General features: G+C 42.4%; 1 protein-coding gene across 5 annotated transcripts in view; it reads right to left on the bottom strand.

The window, feature by feature from the left end:
- Positions 1–20,912, bottom strand: part of SHANK3 (SH3 and multiple ankyrin repeat domains 3) — a 424,536-nt gene that overhangs the window by 208,064 nt on the left and 195,560 nt on the right. For all 5 annotated transcript variants that reach the window (XM_075857615.1, XM_075857612.1, XM_075857614.1 and 2 more), the window contains 2 exons: positions 3,951–4,154; positions 1,783–1,854 (listed from right to left, as the gene is read on the bottom strand). In XM_075857615.1, the coding sequence (XP_075713730.1) occupies positions 1,783–1,854; positions 3,951–4,154 (276 nt within the window). The remainder of the gene's footprint in view (positions 1–1,782; positions 1,855–3,950; positions 4,155–20,912) is intronic.

The raw sequence follows: 20,912 nt of genomic DNA, 5'->3' as shown, positions 1-20,912 counted from the left end.
TTATACAATAGAAATATGTTTTGCTGTATAATATTAGTTAATATTATCACTGATGTGCGTATGCAGATCACACCCCTGTCTTGCAGCACACAGAACCGCTTAGCTATTTTTAACCCTATACCGACCACTACTATTTTGGTCTTAATGACAAGGTATTCTATTTCGTTTTTTCATCATCGCATTCCAAGAATCATACCTTTTTTATTTTTCCGTCGACATTAATTAACTTTTAGTAACTTTTTTTGGGGAGGGAATGTTAAAAAAAAACAGCTATTCCAGCATTGTTTTTCACGTTTTAAAATTACACCTTTTTACTATGCAGATTAAATAACGTTACCTTTTTCTATGGGTCGGTACGAGTGCGGCGATACCAAATATGTATAGGTTCTTATGTTTTACTAGTTTTGTACAATAAAGACACTTTTAAACAAAAATTATTTATTTTTACATCACTAAAATTCTAAGAGCCATAACTTTTGTATTTTTCCGTCGATGTAGCCATATTAAGGCTTGTTTTTTTGCAGGATGAGATGTAGTTTTCATTGTTACCATTTTGGGGTACATGTAACTTATTGATTAACTTTTAGAATTTTTTTGAGGGGGGACAGGAAAAAAATCTATTCTGCCGTTGTTTTTTGGGGGTTTTGTACACTGTTTACCAGGTGGTGTAAATAACGTGTTAACTGATTTCGGAGTCGTTATCATCGTGCCAATACCATATATGTGTATTTAAATTTATTTTTTACATAATAAAACATGAACATTTTTACGGAAAAAAAAAACCTTTTTTTTTTTTTTATAACCTTTATGTGACTGATTATAAAGAGGAACTTCACAATGCGATATTCTGATCGTTGATATAATGCTTTGGTGTACTCTTTATACCAAAGCATTACTTCCTGTCAGTGTATAACTGACAGGCAGTCTATTAGGACGTGCCTCTGACATTGCCAATTAAGCATATAGTCATTGCAGGCAGTCGGGACCGTTGGCGGCCGGCAACCGCGTCTCCAATGGATGACAGAGGGATGCCCCTCTCTCTCTGCAAACAACTTAAATTCTGCGGCCACTATTGACTACGGCAATTAAGGGGATAAACAGCCGGGATCGGAGGTTTCTCCGATCCTGGCTGTTGCGGCGAGAGCTACTCACAACCGGGCTACTGCAGTGATCTCGCGGGCAAAGCTTTCACGATCACGTACATGCACGTCAGAATGCGGGAAATCGACCCTTGCTGTGACGTGCATGTACATGAAAATGTGTTAAGGGGTTAAAACCACAAGTCATGCCCGATGCCCTCAAGGGTGTTAGGGGCCATTGACAAAAGGAATGGTGCCACCCAGTTGTCATTTCATACATTTCTAGGAGGAATAACACAGAGTTCTAAGAAAAAAATATACAGAATTATAATTTTATGTGGAATTTTTTTTACTAAAACAAAAATATCAGGAGAGATGACAGGTCCTCTACCAACTTTTATATCACTTCACAAGCATCATAGAGTGCCAAACTCCATGGGCTGTAAGTTGCTGCTTATTCATACCGTTTAGCACCAACTAGAATCCAAGTTAAACCATCTTTATTTTATAAATGTTTAATTTACTAAATAATAAGGGGAATATAAACATGAACAATATATACACACACACACGTACGTACGTATAAAGCAAATCTGTTATGTTTTTTGCACATCCCCACATTTGACTGAGTAATTACTGACATACATAACTGTCCACGTTAATCTATCCTGTGATCTGGATTTTAAATCTTTTTCTTACTTACTTTGGTGTGAAGTTTGGCAAACTGCTTGTCGTCCAGTAGTGTCTGTGTGTAAACTCTTCTCTTATAGCGGAACTAAAAAAAACATGCAAAAACAAAACATACAGGTCCAGGTTACTTACTTGTTTGCAGATAAGTACTTTTGTGTACATTTGTTTTATTATTATATATGTTTGCATTGATCCATAGACAATATATAAAATACATAATTCACACACAAAAGGTATAACATATATGACACACCAGGGACATCAGATCTACGCACTGCTTTCCTATCCTTTCATCTTATAGGCAGTTAACCTGGATTTTTTAAAATTGGCAGCAGGGCAGGGGATGGCATTACACAGTAAATTACCAGATACTGACCCCCTGAAGTGCCCCCAGCTCCAGCACTGAGGACACGTTCTCCACCACTCCGGTCTTGGAAGTTTCTACAGCAGTCATGTCCCCTCATTGGTCAAAAGCCACTGCAAACAATCTCTGGCTTGAGCGGTAATGTGGCCATAAAAGGCACTAGGCCGCTGAGGCCGTAGATTGGCTGCAGCGGCATGTGACCGATGAACGGCATGTGACTGCTGCAGAATCTTCCAGGACGGGAGTGACGGAGAATACTGGTGTAGGTGGCACTTCAGGGGGTGAGCATCTGTTAGTTTACTGTGTAATTACTGCCCAGCTGACACTTTTAGAAGGATCCAGATAACCCTTTTAAAGCTCATGAAACTCCTATGCCCGTTTAGTTTATTTAAAAAACAAAACAGGTATTTGTTTAATTTATTTATTATTAAAACTACATCTGGAGCTTGAGTGCACAACCTTTTCTGGTCCAAGGGCCATGTTGCCAGATTATACCCCTTCCAAGAGCCACAATAAAACTTAGAGTGAGTGGTATTCTCATCTGTGATATTTATATGCCATAAATATCTGATAGGTAAGGGTTCCACTTCTAAGACTCCCACCTATCAGGAGAATGGGGTCATCTGTTCCCTTGTTCACCACTCCAGAGAAGACCAGGTATCCTATCCAATCTCCATTGTAGTTTGTTGGAGTCACGGAAACAGCTAAGCATTTCAGTATTATAAAAAAACTACAATGGAGAGCCGCACGTATGCTCGGCCAAGTCTTCACTTCGTCTCCTCCTCTCTGCAAGGGAATATGCAAATATGCCATAAATATCTAAGTTTGGAATACCCCTTTAAATAAGCAATCTGGACGCAACTGATGCACCGTGTTATGCCTAGTGCAGGACTTGACGGGGCGCTGCATGCTACAGGTAGACAAAGAACACCAAAGAGAGAATATCAGTCAAGAGATTCCACAAGACATAACACAGTAACAGATTTGCCTGGATTGCTTCTTTAAATAGAACCTATAAAGTCCCACAGCTCCCCCCCCCCCCTCACACAGAAATGTATAGCGGGCCGCGTGCTGCCTTTGGGCTGCAGGGTGTGCACACCTGATCTAGAGACTAAATTAAACCAATCTCCGGCCTCAGAAAGAGAAGCAATCTGTGGATCTCATTGCCGGGACATAAGTATTGATCTGTACATTATGCAACCGGAGACCCTCACCTTCATATTAGGTACTTGGTTCGGCAACATAAATCAAATCTGAAGACTCAAAGAGCTTTCCCATTGGAGAATTTATAATTTATCTCTTTTTAAATGAACACCTTAAAACCCTAGATATTGTCCTGATACAACATGATTGTCCTGATTGCTTCCCTTTATAGCAATCCCTATTTATTATTTTATTTATTGAATTTATAATACTTGTCTCTGCTCCTAAAGTAAGGCTACATTTCTATAACTTATTTTTTTACTTTTTCCTTGAAAAAAAACCCACTGAATACAACATACAATACTCTACAGTATAGCTATCCAGAAAAGTTACATATACAGGAGTAGTATTTTGATGGGGTATGGGGGATACTCGAAGGTAAATTTACAAGAGAAAGAGAAGATAGAAGACTAGGAAATATAAAGGACTTATAAAACAGTATGTAGAGAAGAGAGGCACAGGAGAAGTGAGATGGGACGGGAAGTGATAAGGAAAGGTAGATAGTCAACATAAAATGGTAAAAAGAGAAGTTGTCTGCTTTTTATATTTTCTCCAATTAAGTATTACTATACCATGTTCTTAATGACATGTGAGGCAAACGGCTGCAATCTTACCTCCAGGTAGGGTACAGGTGTGGCCAAAGAAGGGGGATATTCCCGTAGTAATCGCTCCTCATCAAGGAATTTCCCAGCTCTACCATTAAATGCCGGCTGGAAGAGTCCATAATTCAGAACGTCCTTTAGGCTGTGGTTGAGAGTGCACAAAATGCGCTGCTTGGACACCCAAACTGGAGCATCAGGATTCAGCCGGAGGCACTTCTGAACACCAAGAAGAAGCAAAATCAGGAGTAAGATCTCTTTTATAAATATAGCACTTAGTTTTAGCAGAATGGCTAGCTCATGGCATGGTGAATGTGGCACTGACCTTTTCCCACATTGACTATGATGAACTAATAATAATGGAATAAATGTATGTGATCCATCAGGCAAACACTTCAACAACCCATCAACTCACACACTACACACACATTGAGTTTCATTTACTAAAACCAACAGAAAAGCTTGCCTTGTTGCCCATCTATCTAGGGAAGGTGCCACCCTGAAAAATAGTACTTTTGATCTGAAAAATGTCATCCTACTTCCTACATAGCAATTTTTTTTTAGTGGTTCAGCCAGGAACAAAAAGATACAGTTCCTAATAAATAAGGTCCCTCACCTCAGTTAATAGACCAATGGGGCACGAGAAAAAAGGCATGCTTTGAATGCTGCCAAGCTAACTTGCCAATTTTCTGTTCTCAAATTAGTGCCAACTAAGAGAGGGAATATGTCTTTAAAAGGTGGATGGGAGGTGATACCGTGGCACCACTCCCTGCAGATGAAGAAGACCTAAAGATCTCCACATCACAGGGCAATGAATAAGTACGAGTTTAGGGGTTTGGAGCATATTGCATCTTGTGGAAAAGGGTAAAAAGGAACATGTGTTATAAATGAAGACTATCCAGAAAAATAATAAATACTACCTATGTGGCATGTTTTTAAAAAAAACCATGTCTGTACATAGTCATACTTTAGAACCTTAGAGTTACGTGTTGTGATAACACTGAATAGTACAATAAAATAAAATCTCATTGAAGTTAATTTGCCACAAGGAAAAGTGTTTCTAGGTTCTAAAAACAGCAGCGTTCTGTATGTACTTTACACATAGTGATGATGACTTGGTACTACATGTACTGCCCACCTTCTTGGGGTAGCAATATACACAGATGCCAATATCATATTGGTACAGAATTATGACGACTACAAAAACCTATGTATTCACAGTGACCTTAAGAGCTTACACCAATATATTATGGAATTGCGCAAAGTCTGAATCACGGATCTTGATAACCTGATAACAGGTGGGACCTTGGCCCTGTAGGTGGATAAGCTTCGATAGGTGGTCTTTGCCTGTGAGGGGCTAGTTTATTGACACATGTCAGTACAGCTGCCCATAGAAATGTTTATTACTATAACTATTGTATTAAAATGATTAGATTTATTTTTTAGGATAAATTTAAATAATTTGCTTTGGTAGAGATTGTTAGAGTAGTTTTGCTTTTAGGTGATAGACAAAGGTTATCTGGTTCAGTTCACACTGTGATTCTTAGGGTATGTGTACACGACCTCTTTTCAGACGTAATGGAGGCGTTTTACGCCTCTAATTACGCCTGAAAAGATGGCTCCAATACGTCGGGAAACATCTGCCCATTGCTTGCAATGGGTCATACGATGTTCTGTGCAGACGAGCTGTCATTTTACGCGTCACTGTCAAAATACGGCGTGTAAAATGACGGCTCGTCAAAAGAAGTGCAGGACACTTCTTGGGACGTTTTTTGAGCCGTTTTCTCATAGACTCTATTGAAAACAGCTCCAAAAACGGCCGTAAAAACGCAGCGAAAACGCTGCGAAAAACGCGAGTTGCTCAAAAAACGTCTGAAAATCAGGAGCTGTTTTCCCTTGAAAACAGCTCCGTATTTTGAGACGTTTTTGACTCTGCATGTGAATATACCCTAATTCAACAAAGATAACGGCCGTTGGAAAAAGAGACACATGCACAAGTTGGTGTGGAAGTGAATCCCCTTCTGAGGGTTTTTTGTCTGAACAATTTTACTAATATCTAGCACGTGGACAAGAATAGCCAATCACCTCGTGTCACGTATAGGATTCAGTTCATTATCATAGATACAAAATAAACAAGTGGGTTCGGATGTGATGGAGTTCTTCCAGTGTAGAATTTGTTGCAAATCCCCTGCAAAATCTGCATGTGTTGCATCACTGTGAAAAACCCCATCTACATGTACTGTGCTGTAAATTATTGCGGATTTTCGGTGAAGATTCCACATAAAATCCACCACATCTGTACATTTTTTACAAAATTCAGGATGAAAATTAAGCGCCCTACCACAGCTTAGGCTGGGTTCACACGACCTATTTTCAGACGTAAACGAGACGTATTATGCCTCGATTTACACCTGAAAATACGGCTACAATACGTCGGCAAACATCTGCCCATTCATTTGAATGGGTTTGCCGACGTACTGTGCCGACGACCTGTCATTTACGCGTCATCGTTTGACAGCTGTCAAACGACGACGCGTAAAATGACTGCCTCGTCAAAGAAGTGCAGGACACTTCTTTGGACGTAATTTGAGCCGTTCTTCATTGAAGTCAATGAAGAACAGCTCAAGATTACGGGCGTCAAAGACGCCTCGCATAATACGAGGAGGAGCTTTTACGTCTGAAACAACGCAGCTGTTTTCTCCTGAAAACAGTCTGTCTTTTCAGACGTAAAAGCCAGTTCTCGTGTGCACATACCCTAAGACTCATGTCTCAATCTCTCTACCATTCCAAACTCAGGGGTGAGGGAAATTATGGGTTACTCTACACAAAACTGAAATCAACAATGTTCCAAGATGTCACACATCAACTTCTGTGTTTGCAAACTGGACATAAGCATGACCACCCTAGCAGCAAGTTTTATTTTTATTCTTTTAATAGGGAGCAATAACAACATAAGACAAAGGTCACCAATAAAAACCATTCCAAAAAGTCAGGTGCCTGCAGAAAATATCTAGGCACATTGGCCATCGAGTGTCAGCAATGTGTCCAGCCCTGAGGTAAAACATTTAACTTTTTGCAAACAAAAGGAATGTGACAACCGTCATTGTGAGCAGACCTAGTCTAGAGGTCCACAGAATCCTGTGCTTGATGGAGTTTCCCTTTAATACAAAAAATTAGATGAAGACATTTTTTAAATAAAACATGATTTTCATCAGTAATGCTGAATGTCGGCAATCTAGGATATCTCCTGGACTCGATCTTTAGTAGTATGTACAGTTCCTACTATATATTACTAATATTTTTAGACTTTCATATCATTTTTGTTAGTATAATTGATCTATTCTCGTGATCTTATGGTTTATGTAACCATATAAACCTCCTTCTTTTCATATAGAGAGACGGGTCAGCACCAGCTCAGTGCTAAGAATCACAGCAATCCCTAGATTAGTAAGATTTCCAGACGCCCACACACCTGAGCCAACGGCAGCCTTGCCAGTACAATCCTCCTGTAGCGAGCACAGTGTGTCATAGTATCCACTCCTTATCATGACTTAATGACATACTTCATATTCCGACGCCTCTGTAGCACGGAGAGAACATGAGGAAGAATGCACTGCTCTTCCCACACCCCATCTATCAATCAATCCTAAAATAAACTGATTCACACAGCGTCAGATTCCACAAAACGCTAAGATTTGGCAAAAAGCCTGTTTCTAGCTACATCCTACATACACAAATTTATAGCACATGAACTCCTTCTTCACATTAGTCAGTCTGTCTGTCTGTATATGCCATTTGCATCCAGAGGTGGGAGAGATAACTGCTCACTAATGATCTTCCTTTTCCTGAGGAGAATGTTTCATTCACAATTCATCTCCAGGCTATAAAGCAGCACAGAGGTGACACAAACCTAAGCAGAACCCAAATGACCTTAAGAAAAAAACACAAAATAGAAAGAAAAAACAACAAGAAATGACATTGCCGTCAATGAAGAACATTATGTACTAAGGGTAGCATATCCAAGAGACAAGGGTACCATATACATAATTGAGGTATAGCCAACAGAAATGCACTACCGTACAGGCTCCTTCGGTCTCTGTGTATACGGAGATACACCTACGTACATGCCACTGACCTTTTTCTGTCAGATTTATACAGAATCTGACAGAAAAAAACTACTGGATGCATCCGTAATAAAATCAGAGGCATATGGAAGTACAATAGAGGACTCATGCTGCTCTGTGGCATCCCTATTACAGCTCCGGACAAAACGGCGTTGTTACATGGCTGTGTGCATGAGCCCTTAGTCAGCACCACCTAGGAAAGTCAAATAAATGGGCAGGTGCTAACCTACTATGGCTGCAATGCAAAAGCAAGCAAACACAGAGAAGCAGCAGCAACTGGGCAACTGGCCGTGTTTTACTGTTGACCAAGTGGGCGTTGTACAGAGGAGTGTATGACGCTGACCAATCAGCATCATGCAGTCCTCTCCATTCATTTAGTCATCGCATAGGGATCCTGCTAGATCCTTATGTGCTGTCTTATACTAACACATTAACGATACTGAAGTGTTTAGACAGTGAATAGACATTCCACGGGATGTCTATTCACAATCCCGGCACTTCGTTAATGTTTCTGTGGTTGTTCCAGCAGAGCAAGCGTAATCTCGCTGTAACCTGTCATTTACAGCATGATCTCGCGAGATTACGCTTGCTCTGTTGTAACTACTACAGAAACATTAACAAAGTGCAGAGATTGTGAATAGACATCCCGTGGAATGTCTATTCACTGTCTAAACACTTCAGTATCGTTAATGTGTTAGTATAAGACAGCACATAAGGATCTAAAAGGATCCCTATGCGCTGACTAAATGAATGGAGAGGACTGCATGATGCTGATTGGTCAGCGTCATACACTCCTCTGTACAACGCCCACTTGGTCAATAGTAAATAACGCCTAGTTGTCCATTGAGAAACTCATTAGCATAAATCTAAAATTGCTAATAAAGTGGTGAAAAGAGATAGTTTTTTTAAATAAAAAGCACTGCTGTCACCTACATTATAGCGCCGATCTCCTTATGTAGGAGATAGGGCACTTATAATGTGGTGATAGAGCCTCTTTAACAATATGCAGACGCATACCTTTGTGTCCCTTCATAGCATCTTCATTGATGAGAAAAATAACTTTAACCAGATATGTAAATAGCCCACAAGTGCCACGCAGGCAGTCCCAATCCCGGCAAGTGCTCTGGGACTGGCTTTGTAGCCCTTCCCAACTCCTTCCCTGGTGATGATTGACGGCTCCAGCATTGTTCTTCTTGCTGCATACGATGACACAATTGATCAAATTCTCTAAGCCTACCTGCTACCTATCCTAAGTACACGTGGCTGCGTGATTTTCGCGCAGCCAGCATCATTATGACACTCTGTTTTTCTGTTACGAAGAAGTGATTCCGTGTGCCGCGCGCGATTTGCTCGCACCCATTGACTTCAATGGGTGCGTGTTGCGCGAAACACGGGCAAGTATAGGAAATGTCGTGAGTTTTACGCTGCGCACATACGCTGCGTGAAAATCACGACCTGTCAGAACGGCCCCATTGACTCACATAAGTCAGTGATTTCCACGCGCGTAGCATGGACTTAATACACGTCCGTGTGAATAAGGCCTAAAATGTTGTCATTTTTTGGAGATATTCAGCTTTTGAGAAGAAGTTCATTTGTCACAAACATTGAAATGAAGTCCTGTTCTCACATATTCACACAAATGCGAAAAAGGCTCTTCTAAAACTGGGTGAGTAGGAGAGGAAGATGGCAGCCAGGACCCTTTTTAAAAAAAAAATATTTTTTAGTTTTTTTTTTTTTTGGACCTAACTGGCAATAAATGACAAAAAAAGCATAGTACGCTATCTAGACAGAGGTCTGTGATTATTTATGAACTGAATGACAAGATCAACGATAAACAAGAAGTTAGTCACAGCGGGGGACGCAATAATTTAATAAAACTGCTTTGATCTTGTGTGTAATCCCAGCTAATGAAAATGTATGAATCACACTTATCTGTCCTTTGGCAATTAGATTTATCCAGTGTCGCTAGTCTGAAAAAATGACAATAAGGGTCATCTGAGTATAGTAAAAAATATGAAGCTGCGGTGCTTGTTTCACTGCAGAATGAGTCCCTGATGTACTCCATATACTGTTTGTAAGTGTACACCCTATTGCTGCACAGTAAACGCGCTGCCTTAGCATACATGTAATGGAAGGGGAACAGGTTTTCCTCCTATTAGGACAGGTGGACGTCATAGAAGGGGTACGTTCCTGTGCTCCGGACTCCCCACTATGAGGCATAATAGAGGATGAACATTTACATGTTCAATTCAATAAAGATAATGATACTTTTTTTTGTTTTTGTGAATGTATACTGTGCAAAGATCATTATGAATTCTTACAATAGTTGCAGCATGTAAACAAGCCTTAGGGCCTGTTCACATCAGAGTCGGGCTTCCGTTCATCGGGTCCGTTCGACCTTTCCGTCCTACGGAGGAAACAATGAGCGGAAAGTCAAACAGAAACCATATGGAAACCATAGCTTCAGTTTGTATTACCATTGATTTCAATAAAAATGCTTTGATTGCAGTTGGGTTCCGTGTGTTTCCGTTCCGTAAAGTCTCAGTTTTTTTCGCTGAAACAATAGCGTAGTCGACTATGTTATTGTTTCCGTGAAAAAAACGTAAACTTTACGGAAAAGGAAACAAACGGAAACCAAATCCAACTGTAGTTTTACCATTTAAAATGGTAATGCAAACGGAAGTTTTGGTTTTAGTTTGGCTTTCCTCCAACGGAAAGAGTGAACGGAACTGATGAACGGAAGCCCAATGCTGATGTGAACACAACCTTAGGCTGAAAGCGTTTTGCTGTGTTTTTCGTGGGCGTTTTTACAGTGTATCTTTTAGATTAAAAACAATGTGGCCAGATGTTACTATGAAACAATATGAGAACGGCACGGTACCTTGCCCCCCAGATCGGACAACCCCCCCATCAAACTACACCCCCATAACACAATAAAAAGAAAAAAAAGTATGCTCACCTTACCGCTCCTCTTCTTCTTTCCGGGTCCCCTCAGGCTCTCACTACCGGCCTTGGCTGGTACAACGTATTGGCGACTGGGCAGTGTCAGGACGTATGTGATGAAGCACTAATGACGTTGAGTGCTGTGTCGCATATAAGGCTCTGACACTGCTCGGCGTCAGAACCTTGAATGAGCCTCAGCATGTTGAGGGGACCCAGAGGAAAGAAGAGAACAGGAGCATTGAGATGAGCCCATTGTTTCCTATTTTATGTCTGATGGGGGGGATGCAAGGTACATGGCCAGCAGAAGGATGCGACAGATTTATTAAGAGGTGGGCACCACTTATTATATCTGTTGCATCTTACTTCAGCGGAGAGGATAGCTAAAACTGGCATTTGAAAAATTTGAAGCATTTTAATTTGTGGCATTTTTGGGCTCAGTGGCATATTTTTCTCTTTATTTTTAAACACTGCCCTAGGTATGGTGTTTTTGTTTATGCTGTTTCTCCCATAGGCTTCTCCATTGCTATTCAAAATGCCAGGAAAAACTCATGTAAAAAATTACACTAAATAAAATAAAGCCAACAAAAACGCATGTAAAAAAAACTTCCATAAAAAACACTTGAAACTCATGTTTTATTTTTAAGGTTTTGTTAAAATCTGCGCCAGGGTCCCGTTCTGACATTTCGTGACATTTTTCCGTCAGAACGGAACCCTGACTGAAACAAACAGAAACCATAGGTTTCCGATTGCATCACCATTGATTTCAATGGTGATGGATCCGGTGCCAATGGTTTCCGTTTGTCTCAGTTGTGCAAGGGTTACGTCAAATCAATAGCGTAGTCCACTACGCTATTGATTCCGTCAAAACGACAGAACCCTTGCACAACGGAGACAACTGGAAACCATTTACCCTGCTGCGGCAGCTGTGGCATGTAATATTACATGAAGTTGGAGGGGATTGTACAGATTATTGGAATTGGAGTTATCATAATTTTAAAAGTCACAGTAAATGCTGCTAATGTGTTTATATAAAGATTCTAAGTTATAGACATTTTATAAGGGCGGGTTCACACATGGCGGAATTCCACTTAAATTCCGCTGCGGACACTCCGCAGCGTTAATCCGCAGCGGAGCCGTTTCTCCATTGACTTTCACTTTAATTTAGCAGTGTTCGTTTACACGATGCGTACAATTCCGCTGCGGAGCATAGGCTGCGGAGCGGAATTTGGTGTCCGCAGCATGCTCTGTCTGTTGCGGAGCAGTGGCGGACTCATGGCGGAATTTCTCCATTGACTTCAATGGAGATTCTAAGTTCCGCAATGAAGTCCGCAGCTGTCATGCACATGTCATGTGTGCTGCGGATGCGTCTTGCTTTTTTAACTTGACATTTCTTCATTCTGGCTGGACCTAGGTATTTCTAGGTCTACAGCCAGACTGAGGAAGTCAATGGGGCTCCCGTAATGACGGGAGCGTTGCTAGGAGACGTCTGTAAATAGTCACTGTCCAGGGTGCTGAAAGAGTTAAGCGATCGGCAGTAACTGTTTCTGCACCCGGGACAGTGACTACCGATCCCAATATACATGTATCTGTAAAAAAACATATAAGTTCATACTTACCGAGAACTCCCTGCGTCTGTCTCCAGTCCGGCCTCCCAGGATGACGTTTCAGTGTAAGTGACGGCTGCAGCCAATCACAGGCCAAGCACAGGCTGCAGCGGTCACATGGACTGGCGCGTCATCCAGGGAGGTCGGGCTGGATGCCGAAAGAGGGACGCGTCACCAAGACAACGGCCGGTAAGTATGAAAATCGTTTACTTTCACTAGGGAAAGTGCTGTCCCTTCTCTCTATCCTGCACTGATAGGGAGAAGGGAAGCACTTTTCCCGCAGTCTGCAGCAGCTAGTCCGCATCAATGTACTGCACATTTTGTGCAGATCCGCTGCAGAATCTGCAACGCAGATTCTGTGCGGCATCGATGCGGACAGTTGCGGAGGAATTCCGCCATGTGTGGTCATGCCCTAATAGTTCTGATTGATTATGGTTTTCCAATTTGCCCGTCAAAAATTTTGCCTGTCTGATTTTTGGCTAAATTATCATGAAAAAATAAAAAACCCAATTGGCGACAATGTAATATATGGTTGCATCAATTGGTCAGAGCGAGAGGCACTTCTTCAAGCGGCACTCTGGCTTATATAGGGGGTCCCTATGAGATGCAAGAAGACAGTCCGGCTGCTCCGGTAGACATGAGATTATTAATAGTGTCCATCAAGATCTTTGAGATCCCATGAAATGTCATATATTTTTCCAGCTTAAGTACATGACATAACTGATTAAACGTCAAGGTAATTAAAAGATTGTTAGGCTGGGTTCACACGTGGCGGAATTTCACTTAAATTCCGCTGCGGACACTCCGCAGCGTTAATCCGCAGCGGAGCCGTTTCTCCATTGACTTCCACTTTAATTTAGCAGTGTTCGTTTAGACGATGCGTACAATTCCGCTGCGGAGCATAGGCTGCGGAGCGGAATTTGGTGTCCGCAGCATGCTCTGTCTGTTGCGGAGCAGTGGCGGACTGGTTGCGGACTCATGGCGGAATTTCTCCATTGACTTCAATGGAGATTCTAATTTCCGCAATGAAGTCCGCAGCTGTCATGCACATGTTATGTGTGCTGCGGATGCGTTTTGCTTTTTTAACTTGACATTTCTTCATTCTGGCTGGACCTATGTATTTCTAGGTCTACAGCCAGACTGAGGAAGTCAATGGGGCTCCCGTAATGACGGGAGCGTTGCTAGGAGACGTCAGTAAATAGTCACTGTCCAGGGTGCTGAAAGAGTTAAGCGATCGGCAGTAACTGTTTCTGCACCCGGGACAGTGACTACCGATCACAATATACAGCTACCTGTAAAAAAAATTGAAGTTCATACTTACCGAGAAATCCCTGCTTCTGTCTCCAGTCCGGCCTCCCAGGATGACGTTTCAGTCTAAGTGACGGCTGCAGCCAATCACAGGCCAATAACAGGCTGCAGCGGTCACATGGACTGCAACGTCATCCAGGGAGGTCGGGCTGGATGCCGAAGGAGGGACGCGTCACCAAGACAACGGCCGGTAAGTATGAAATTCTTTTACTTTCACTAGGGAAAGTGCTGTCCCTTCTCTCTATCCTGCACTGATAGGGAGAAGGGAAGCACTTTTCCCGCAGTCCGCAGCAGCTAGTCCGCATCAATTTACTGCACATTTTGTGCAGATCCGCAGCAGAATCTGCAACGCAGATTCTGTGCGGCATTGATGCGGACAGTTGCGGAGGAAATCCGCCACGTGTGGTCATGCCCTTAAGTGTATATGTCATCGAGCTGCATATCTTTCTGGAGAATCACTACAATTATTATTACCTTTGTATTATTTACTCCCCATCTTATAATTTAGAAAGGAAAGCTGGCCATAAACATTAGGTATATACTGGTTGAACCCGCTGATATAAAAAAGACTGGATACAAATCTAATGTGTATGGCGGTAACTCAACCAATGTCTTCCTTAGATCAGACATGTTGGATTTCAATATGCCTAATCCCTTGTACCCCTCATTCAAGCCTGCGTGTTTGTGGGGTAGACAACCGACAGCTATCACATGTCTGATCGGCTTAAGGCCTTATTCAAACAAACATGTCCGTTTTGCGAGCGCAAAAAACGCTGCGTTTTGCGTGCGCAAAAGGTCCGTGTGTCATCAGCATATGGTGCGTGGCTGCGTGATTTTCGCGCAGCCGACACTCTGGTTTTAGGTTTACAAACAGAAAAGCACGTGGTACTTTTCTGTTTTCATCCATAGTTTTTACTACTGTAGCGCGAATCACGCGCGGCACCCGGAAGTGCTTCCGTGTGCCGAGAATGATTTGCACGCACCTATTGACTTCAATGGGTGCGTGCAGCGCGAAACACGGGCAAATATAGGACATGTCATGAGTTTCATGCAGCGCACATACAATGCGTGATAATCACTGACAGTCTGAACGGCCCCATTCATTAACATAGGTGCGTGAAAATCACACGCGTAGCACGGACGTATAACACGTTCGTGTGAATAAGGCCTAACAGAGGAGGTGAAGACAGATGAATTATTTATGAATCAATATTTTAGGGATCAGCAATTTAAAATGGACTGGCCTCAGAAACCTTCAATCAGAATAACACATTGTCTACTATTCAGGTCATAGTCTCAGTCAGTATGGATGTTAGTAAAGCTATTATTGTATGTTAGTCTTCCAGTGATTGACTAATGTCAATTCAATCTTGTGCACATGCATCCAATGCCACAATTATACGGTTCTACGTTCAGCCCTATGCTGAAGTTGACAATAGCCAACGACCTAGTTACAGTGCCGGTAATTGGAGAATGGAATGCCAAGGTAGGAAATACAGGCAGGCAACGTGGTCTTGGAAGCAGGAATGATGAGGAAGAATGACTGATCAGTTTCTGTGACATTTTGCTTGCCAAGCTATAGTGGAAAAAGTTCCGTTTTATTAGTAAAGACAAGACCTAATGAAGATTGTTTTAGGTCATATTCACATGGTGTGATTTTCGCAGCGTCTTTTGCCGATCAGTCGAAAACCGCATTGAAAAACACATTCAAATGGGCTTTTCGGCCGCACGGCAAAAAACGCAGCTTAACAGATCATAAACTTCTAATATACGAGTACCAAAAATTGACTTAAAAAAATCAGACCGAACTGTCAGATTCTGTGGAGCGACTTTTAGAACATAACACTCTATGCAAAGAAAACAATACAAACAGTTTCAGATGAAGAAGGCAAGGAATTGGTCTAAAGATGGCATGAGAAAAATCACCACTAATGGAAGGAAGATCAAGCACAGCTGGAGAAACATCACTATAGAAAAGACACCAATAACCAAGACATCAACTCTACTCAGTAACCTATGGAGATGGAAGACAGGGCAGATTAGCTTTAAAGAGACTCTCTCCAAAAAACCCCTAAACTACAATAATCGGTATATAGATTAAAAGACGCAGAATCTGTAGTTTTTATCTTTCCACTCAGTGGCATTGCCCCTCTGTAAGCCCACAAATGACCGTGCACCACATGCTGTTGTATAAAGAGGACTCCTAAGCGCAGCGATATAACGGAGAGGACTTCTAGGACTCGTCATCAGCATGCAGGGCACGGCACATTTGCAGGCTTATCCCAAGGGAACGCAAAAGAGTCAAAAGATAAAAATTACAGATTCTGAATCAGCATCTTTTAAGCAATTGACTGGTTATTGTAGTTAATGGGGGTTTTCGGAGGTGACAGTCCCTTTAAGGGTATGTTCACACGGTTAAGAAAATATGGCTGAAAATACTGAGCAGTTTTCAAGGGAAAACAGCTCCTGATTTTCAGTCGTTTTTTAATCAAACTAGCGTTTTGCGCTGCGTTTTTTACCGCCGTTTTTGGAGCTGTTTTTCCATTGAGTCAATGAAAAGAAATTTGAAAATGAGGAGTAAAAAAATGCCCCGTCGGAACAGAACGCCGTTTTTCCCATTGAAATCAATGGTCACGTTTGTAGGCATTCTGCTTCCGATTTTTCAGCCGTTTTTCGGGATGTTTACGGCCCAAGAAACGGCTGAAATTAGGCCATGTGAGCATACCCTAAGACGATTGCCAAATAGGAATGTTGCAGGAATCAACTAAATTATGGAATACAATGGAGCCGATTTACTAAACCTGCCTAACAGAAAACTCACATCGTTGCCCATAGCAACCAATCACAGCAATCGCCAATCATTTCTTAACCTGCTCTGGAAAAATAGAAGCTGTGCTGAGATAGGTTGCTATGGGCAATAAAGGTAGTTTTACTGAATCCACGACGTGTCACAGATTGTCACAGATTTCATTGCAGATTTGGTGCAAACCTCACCCTTTTGCATTGTAGAGTGTAAAATCTTCAACAAATTCGCAACGTGTGAACTCAGTCTTAGGCCAAATTCAGACGAACGTGGTATACGTCCATGTGACGGCCGTTAAAACAACGGCCGCCACATGGACGCATGTATTTCAATGGGGCCGTTCAGACGCCGTTATTTCAACGGCCCGTGTGAAGGGTCCGTTGAAATATAGAACTTGTCCTATTTTGACTCAAGTCTATGGGGATCTTTGAAAACGGGACCCGCACAGGGGCAACTCAGACGTGAAAAACTGACGTTTTTCACATCCGAGTTTCCCCACGTTCGTCTGAGTTCGGTTTTAGACTGTTTTGATAAATCTGCCCCAACGTTCAACAGATTCTAAAATCTAAGTTAGGAAACCTAAAAGAATGTGAAAGATAATGAATGCAGACTATACCGCAGGCATGCTCAACATATCCGCCCCATACAAACTCCTCTTCAGTGCAAACAGGCTGGTGAGGAGGATCAAGGTGCGCAGGACCCCCCAATACTAGTGATTGTGGGGACCCAGCCATATAACATTTCTAACATTTCCTGACACAGAATTAGTAGCCAGCTGTTGACACACGTATTCAACCAGTACACTGACAATATACAGAAAGATGATAAATGATTCAAGGAACACGAACAACCTTTGTTATGCTATGCAAATAACACTACAGTCATAAAAAGAAAAAAAACAAAAGACCTTTACAAGAAAAGTTGAGCGGCTAGTGAAAAAATTAGGATTCAGCTAAATACTCAGAAAACAAAGGTTATGACAATAGGAAAGAAAGCTGAAGTTGACAGTTAAGGCTTCGTTCACATCTGCGCTAGGGCTCCGTTTCGACGTTCCGTCTGAGCTTTCCGTCGGAACGGAGCCCTGACAGACACAAACGGAAACCATCCGTTTCCATCACCATCACTGATTTGAATGGTGAAGGATCCGGTGCCAATAGTTTCCGTTTGTCTCAGTTGTGAAAGGGTTCCGCCGTTTTGACGGAATCAATAGCGTAGTGGACTACGGAAAACGACGGAACCCTTGCACAACTGAGACAAATGGAAACCATTGGCACCGGATCCTTCACTATTGAAATCAATGGTGATGGAAACGGAAACCTATGGTTTACATTTGTGTCTGTCAGGGCTCCATTCCGACAGAAATCTCAGACGGAACGGAGTCGTAGCGCAGATGTGAACGGAGCCTAACACACAAAATTAGTAAAAATCTTTTCCCTGCTTGGCTCAATTATAAACAACAAAGGTTCTAGAAGTCATAAAATACAATACAGATAGCATATAATACAGCAAGGTTAAATGATCTAGCAGAGAATAAAACATGATGATGTGTCTATAGAAACAAAGGCCAGAATAGTTCACACTATGACGTTGAACCTTTGTGTGTGTGTGTGTGTGTGTGTGTGTGTGTGTGTGTGTGTGTGTGTGTGTGTGTGTGTGTGTGTGTACAGTAGTTTTTAACAAATCTCATCCACACACTGCGTAAAATTTTCATCCAGAAATTCACCTGTGGTGCAAATCTTTCGTATTGCAGCAGGTCAATTCCAGATTGTCTGCTAGTTTCAACGGAAATGCTGCAGAAATTCCATTACGTGTGGACAAACCCTAAATCCTAGTCCACAGAGAGTTTTTTTGCCCTAGTTTTGTTGCGGAAACCACGTCGGAATCGGGTATTTTTGCTGGCAGTTTTTGACCACTTGTGGGGAAAAAAAGTGTCATGCCCTGAAATCAATGTAAGGCAGAAAAAATTCATGCAGCATGATGACTGGGTACAGCTTCTTCCATGGGCCGAGTTCTCTTACAACAATCACACAAGCGAGTCCACCACTTCCACAAAATTGTACATTGTGTACGGTCAACATCCTAGAATCCCTCTTCCTGTGTCGGCTACATCTCTGGTACCCACTGCTGACTGCATTTGGGGACTTTCTGCAAATCTGGCAACAGACCATGTCCTCTGTTTTGCTAGCAGTGAAAGCGAAAAGCAGATATAAAAAGAAGAGAGCCGCCTCAGTATCTTCCAGGTACCAAAGTCTGGCTGTCCTCACGGAATATCCATTTAAAGGTGCATTAGTACAAGTTTACTGCCAGGTTTCTTGGACTCTTTGAGATACTACAACAGATAAACCCTGTCTCCTATAAGCTTCGACTGCCTCCTACCCTCAGAATTCCCAACTCCTTTAATGTGCCCCTCCTGAATCCAGTGGTCCAGAACCGCTACAGTAAGGCTCCTAGCCCCGCAGTTGCTCCCAGCGGTTCATCTGATGTGCTTGAGGTGAGGAAGATCCTGTACTTCAAGAGGGTAAGAGGAAGGACTTTCTATTTGGAGGGTTTGGTTCTGAGGAGGGGTCCTGGGAGTCAGAAGAATACCTTAAAGAGGCTCTGTCACCAAATTTTGCAACCCCTATCTGCTATTGCAGCAGATCGGCGCTGCAATGTAGATTACAGTGACGTTTTTATTTTTTTAAAACGAGCATTTTTGGCCAAGTTATGACCATTTTTGTAGTTATGCAAATGAGGCTTGCAAAAGTCCAAGTGGGTGTGTTTAAAAGTAAAAGTCCAAGTGGGCGTGTATTATGTGCGTACATCGGGGCGTTTTTAATACTTTTACTAGCTGGGCGCTCTGACGAGAAGTATCATCCACTTCTCTTCAGAACGCCCAGATTCTGGCAGTGAAGATCTGTGACGTCACTCACAGGTCCTGCATCGTGTCGGACACATCGGCACCAGAGGCTACAGTTGATTCTGTAGCAGCATCGGCGTTAGCAGGTAAGTCGATGTAGCTACTTACCTGCAAACACTGATGCTGCTGCAGAATCAACTGTAGCCTCTGGTGCCGATGTGTCCTCGCTCGTCTGACACGATGCAGGACCTGGGGAAGTGACGTTACAGCGTGATCTGCCAGAAGCTGGGCATTCTGAAGAGAAGTGGATGATACTTCTCGTCAGAACGCCCAGCGAGTAAAAGTATTAAAAACGCCCCGATGTACGCACATAATACACGCCCACTTGGACTTTTACTTTTAAACACACCCACTTGGACTTTTGCAAGCCTCATTTGCATAACTACAAAAATGGTCATAACTTGGCCAAAAATGCTCGTTTTTAAAAAATAAAAACGTTACTGTAATCTACATTGCAGCGCCGATCTGCTGCAATAGCAGATAGGGGTTGCAAAATCTGGTGACAGAGCCTCTTTAATGCCCCTACCCTCATTAAGAAATTTCTCTCTCGCTCTGGTCCCAGAAGAGGGGGCATAAGAGGGGAGATACTGTAGCGTCCATGGCCGCGGACCGCCGTTCCTACTCACGCCTCCGCGGCCACGGATCTGTGAGTGCTGGCTGTGTCCCGTAGGGTGCGCGCGCGCTCATTCCCGGCCATGAACTGCCAGCGCGCACACATGAATTATATTACAATTTAGCCAACCGCGTGAGCCCTGGTCACTCAGTTCCGTTGGAATGGTCCTTTAGTCAAGAGGCTTTCACTCAGATCACTCTGAAAAAGGGAATGCAACGTGGAGAAGTTCTGCTTCCTCTATCAGTAGAACTGTCCCTTGGCAGTGGATCTTCTGTCCATAACATGGAGGTTCAGGCTGGTCTACATTTTCCCTTCAGTTTCCTTGATACCAATGGTATTTATGAAAATCAGGCAAGACCAGACCACGGTAGTAGCCATCATGCCGTTCTGGCCAAACAGGTTTTAATTTTTCCAACTCATTCACATGAGTCGAGGTTGTTATTGGAGATTTCTCCCAGTGCAGAACCCAGATCTGAGGAGATTTAATCTGACAGTCTGGAGGTTGACTAATCTCTACTACAATCTAGAGGGCTTTCTGATGCTGTTCTGGAAAATCTGGCTCTTTCTAGAGAAGATTCAACAAATAGGCCTAAGAAAGATTTAAAGAGACTCTGTCACCACATTATAAGTGCCCTATCTCCTACATAATGTGATTGGCGCTGTAATGTAGATAACAACAGTGT

The sequence above is a fragment of the Rhinoderma darwinii genome, chromosome 3 (assembly GCF_050947455.1).
Source record: "Rhinoderma darwinii isolate aRhiDar2 chromosome 3, aRhiDar2.hap1, whole genome shotgun sequence".
In the NCBI taxonomy this organism is placed as follows: domain Eukaryota; kingdom Metazoa; phylum Chordata; class Amphibia; order Anura; family Rhinodermatidae; genus Rhinoderma; species Rhinoderma darwinii.
Note: the sequence above shows the minus strand (reverse complement) of the source record. Positions and strands in the feature narration are given on the sequence as shown.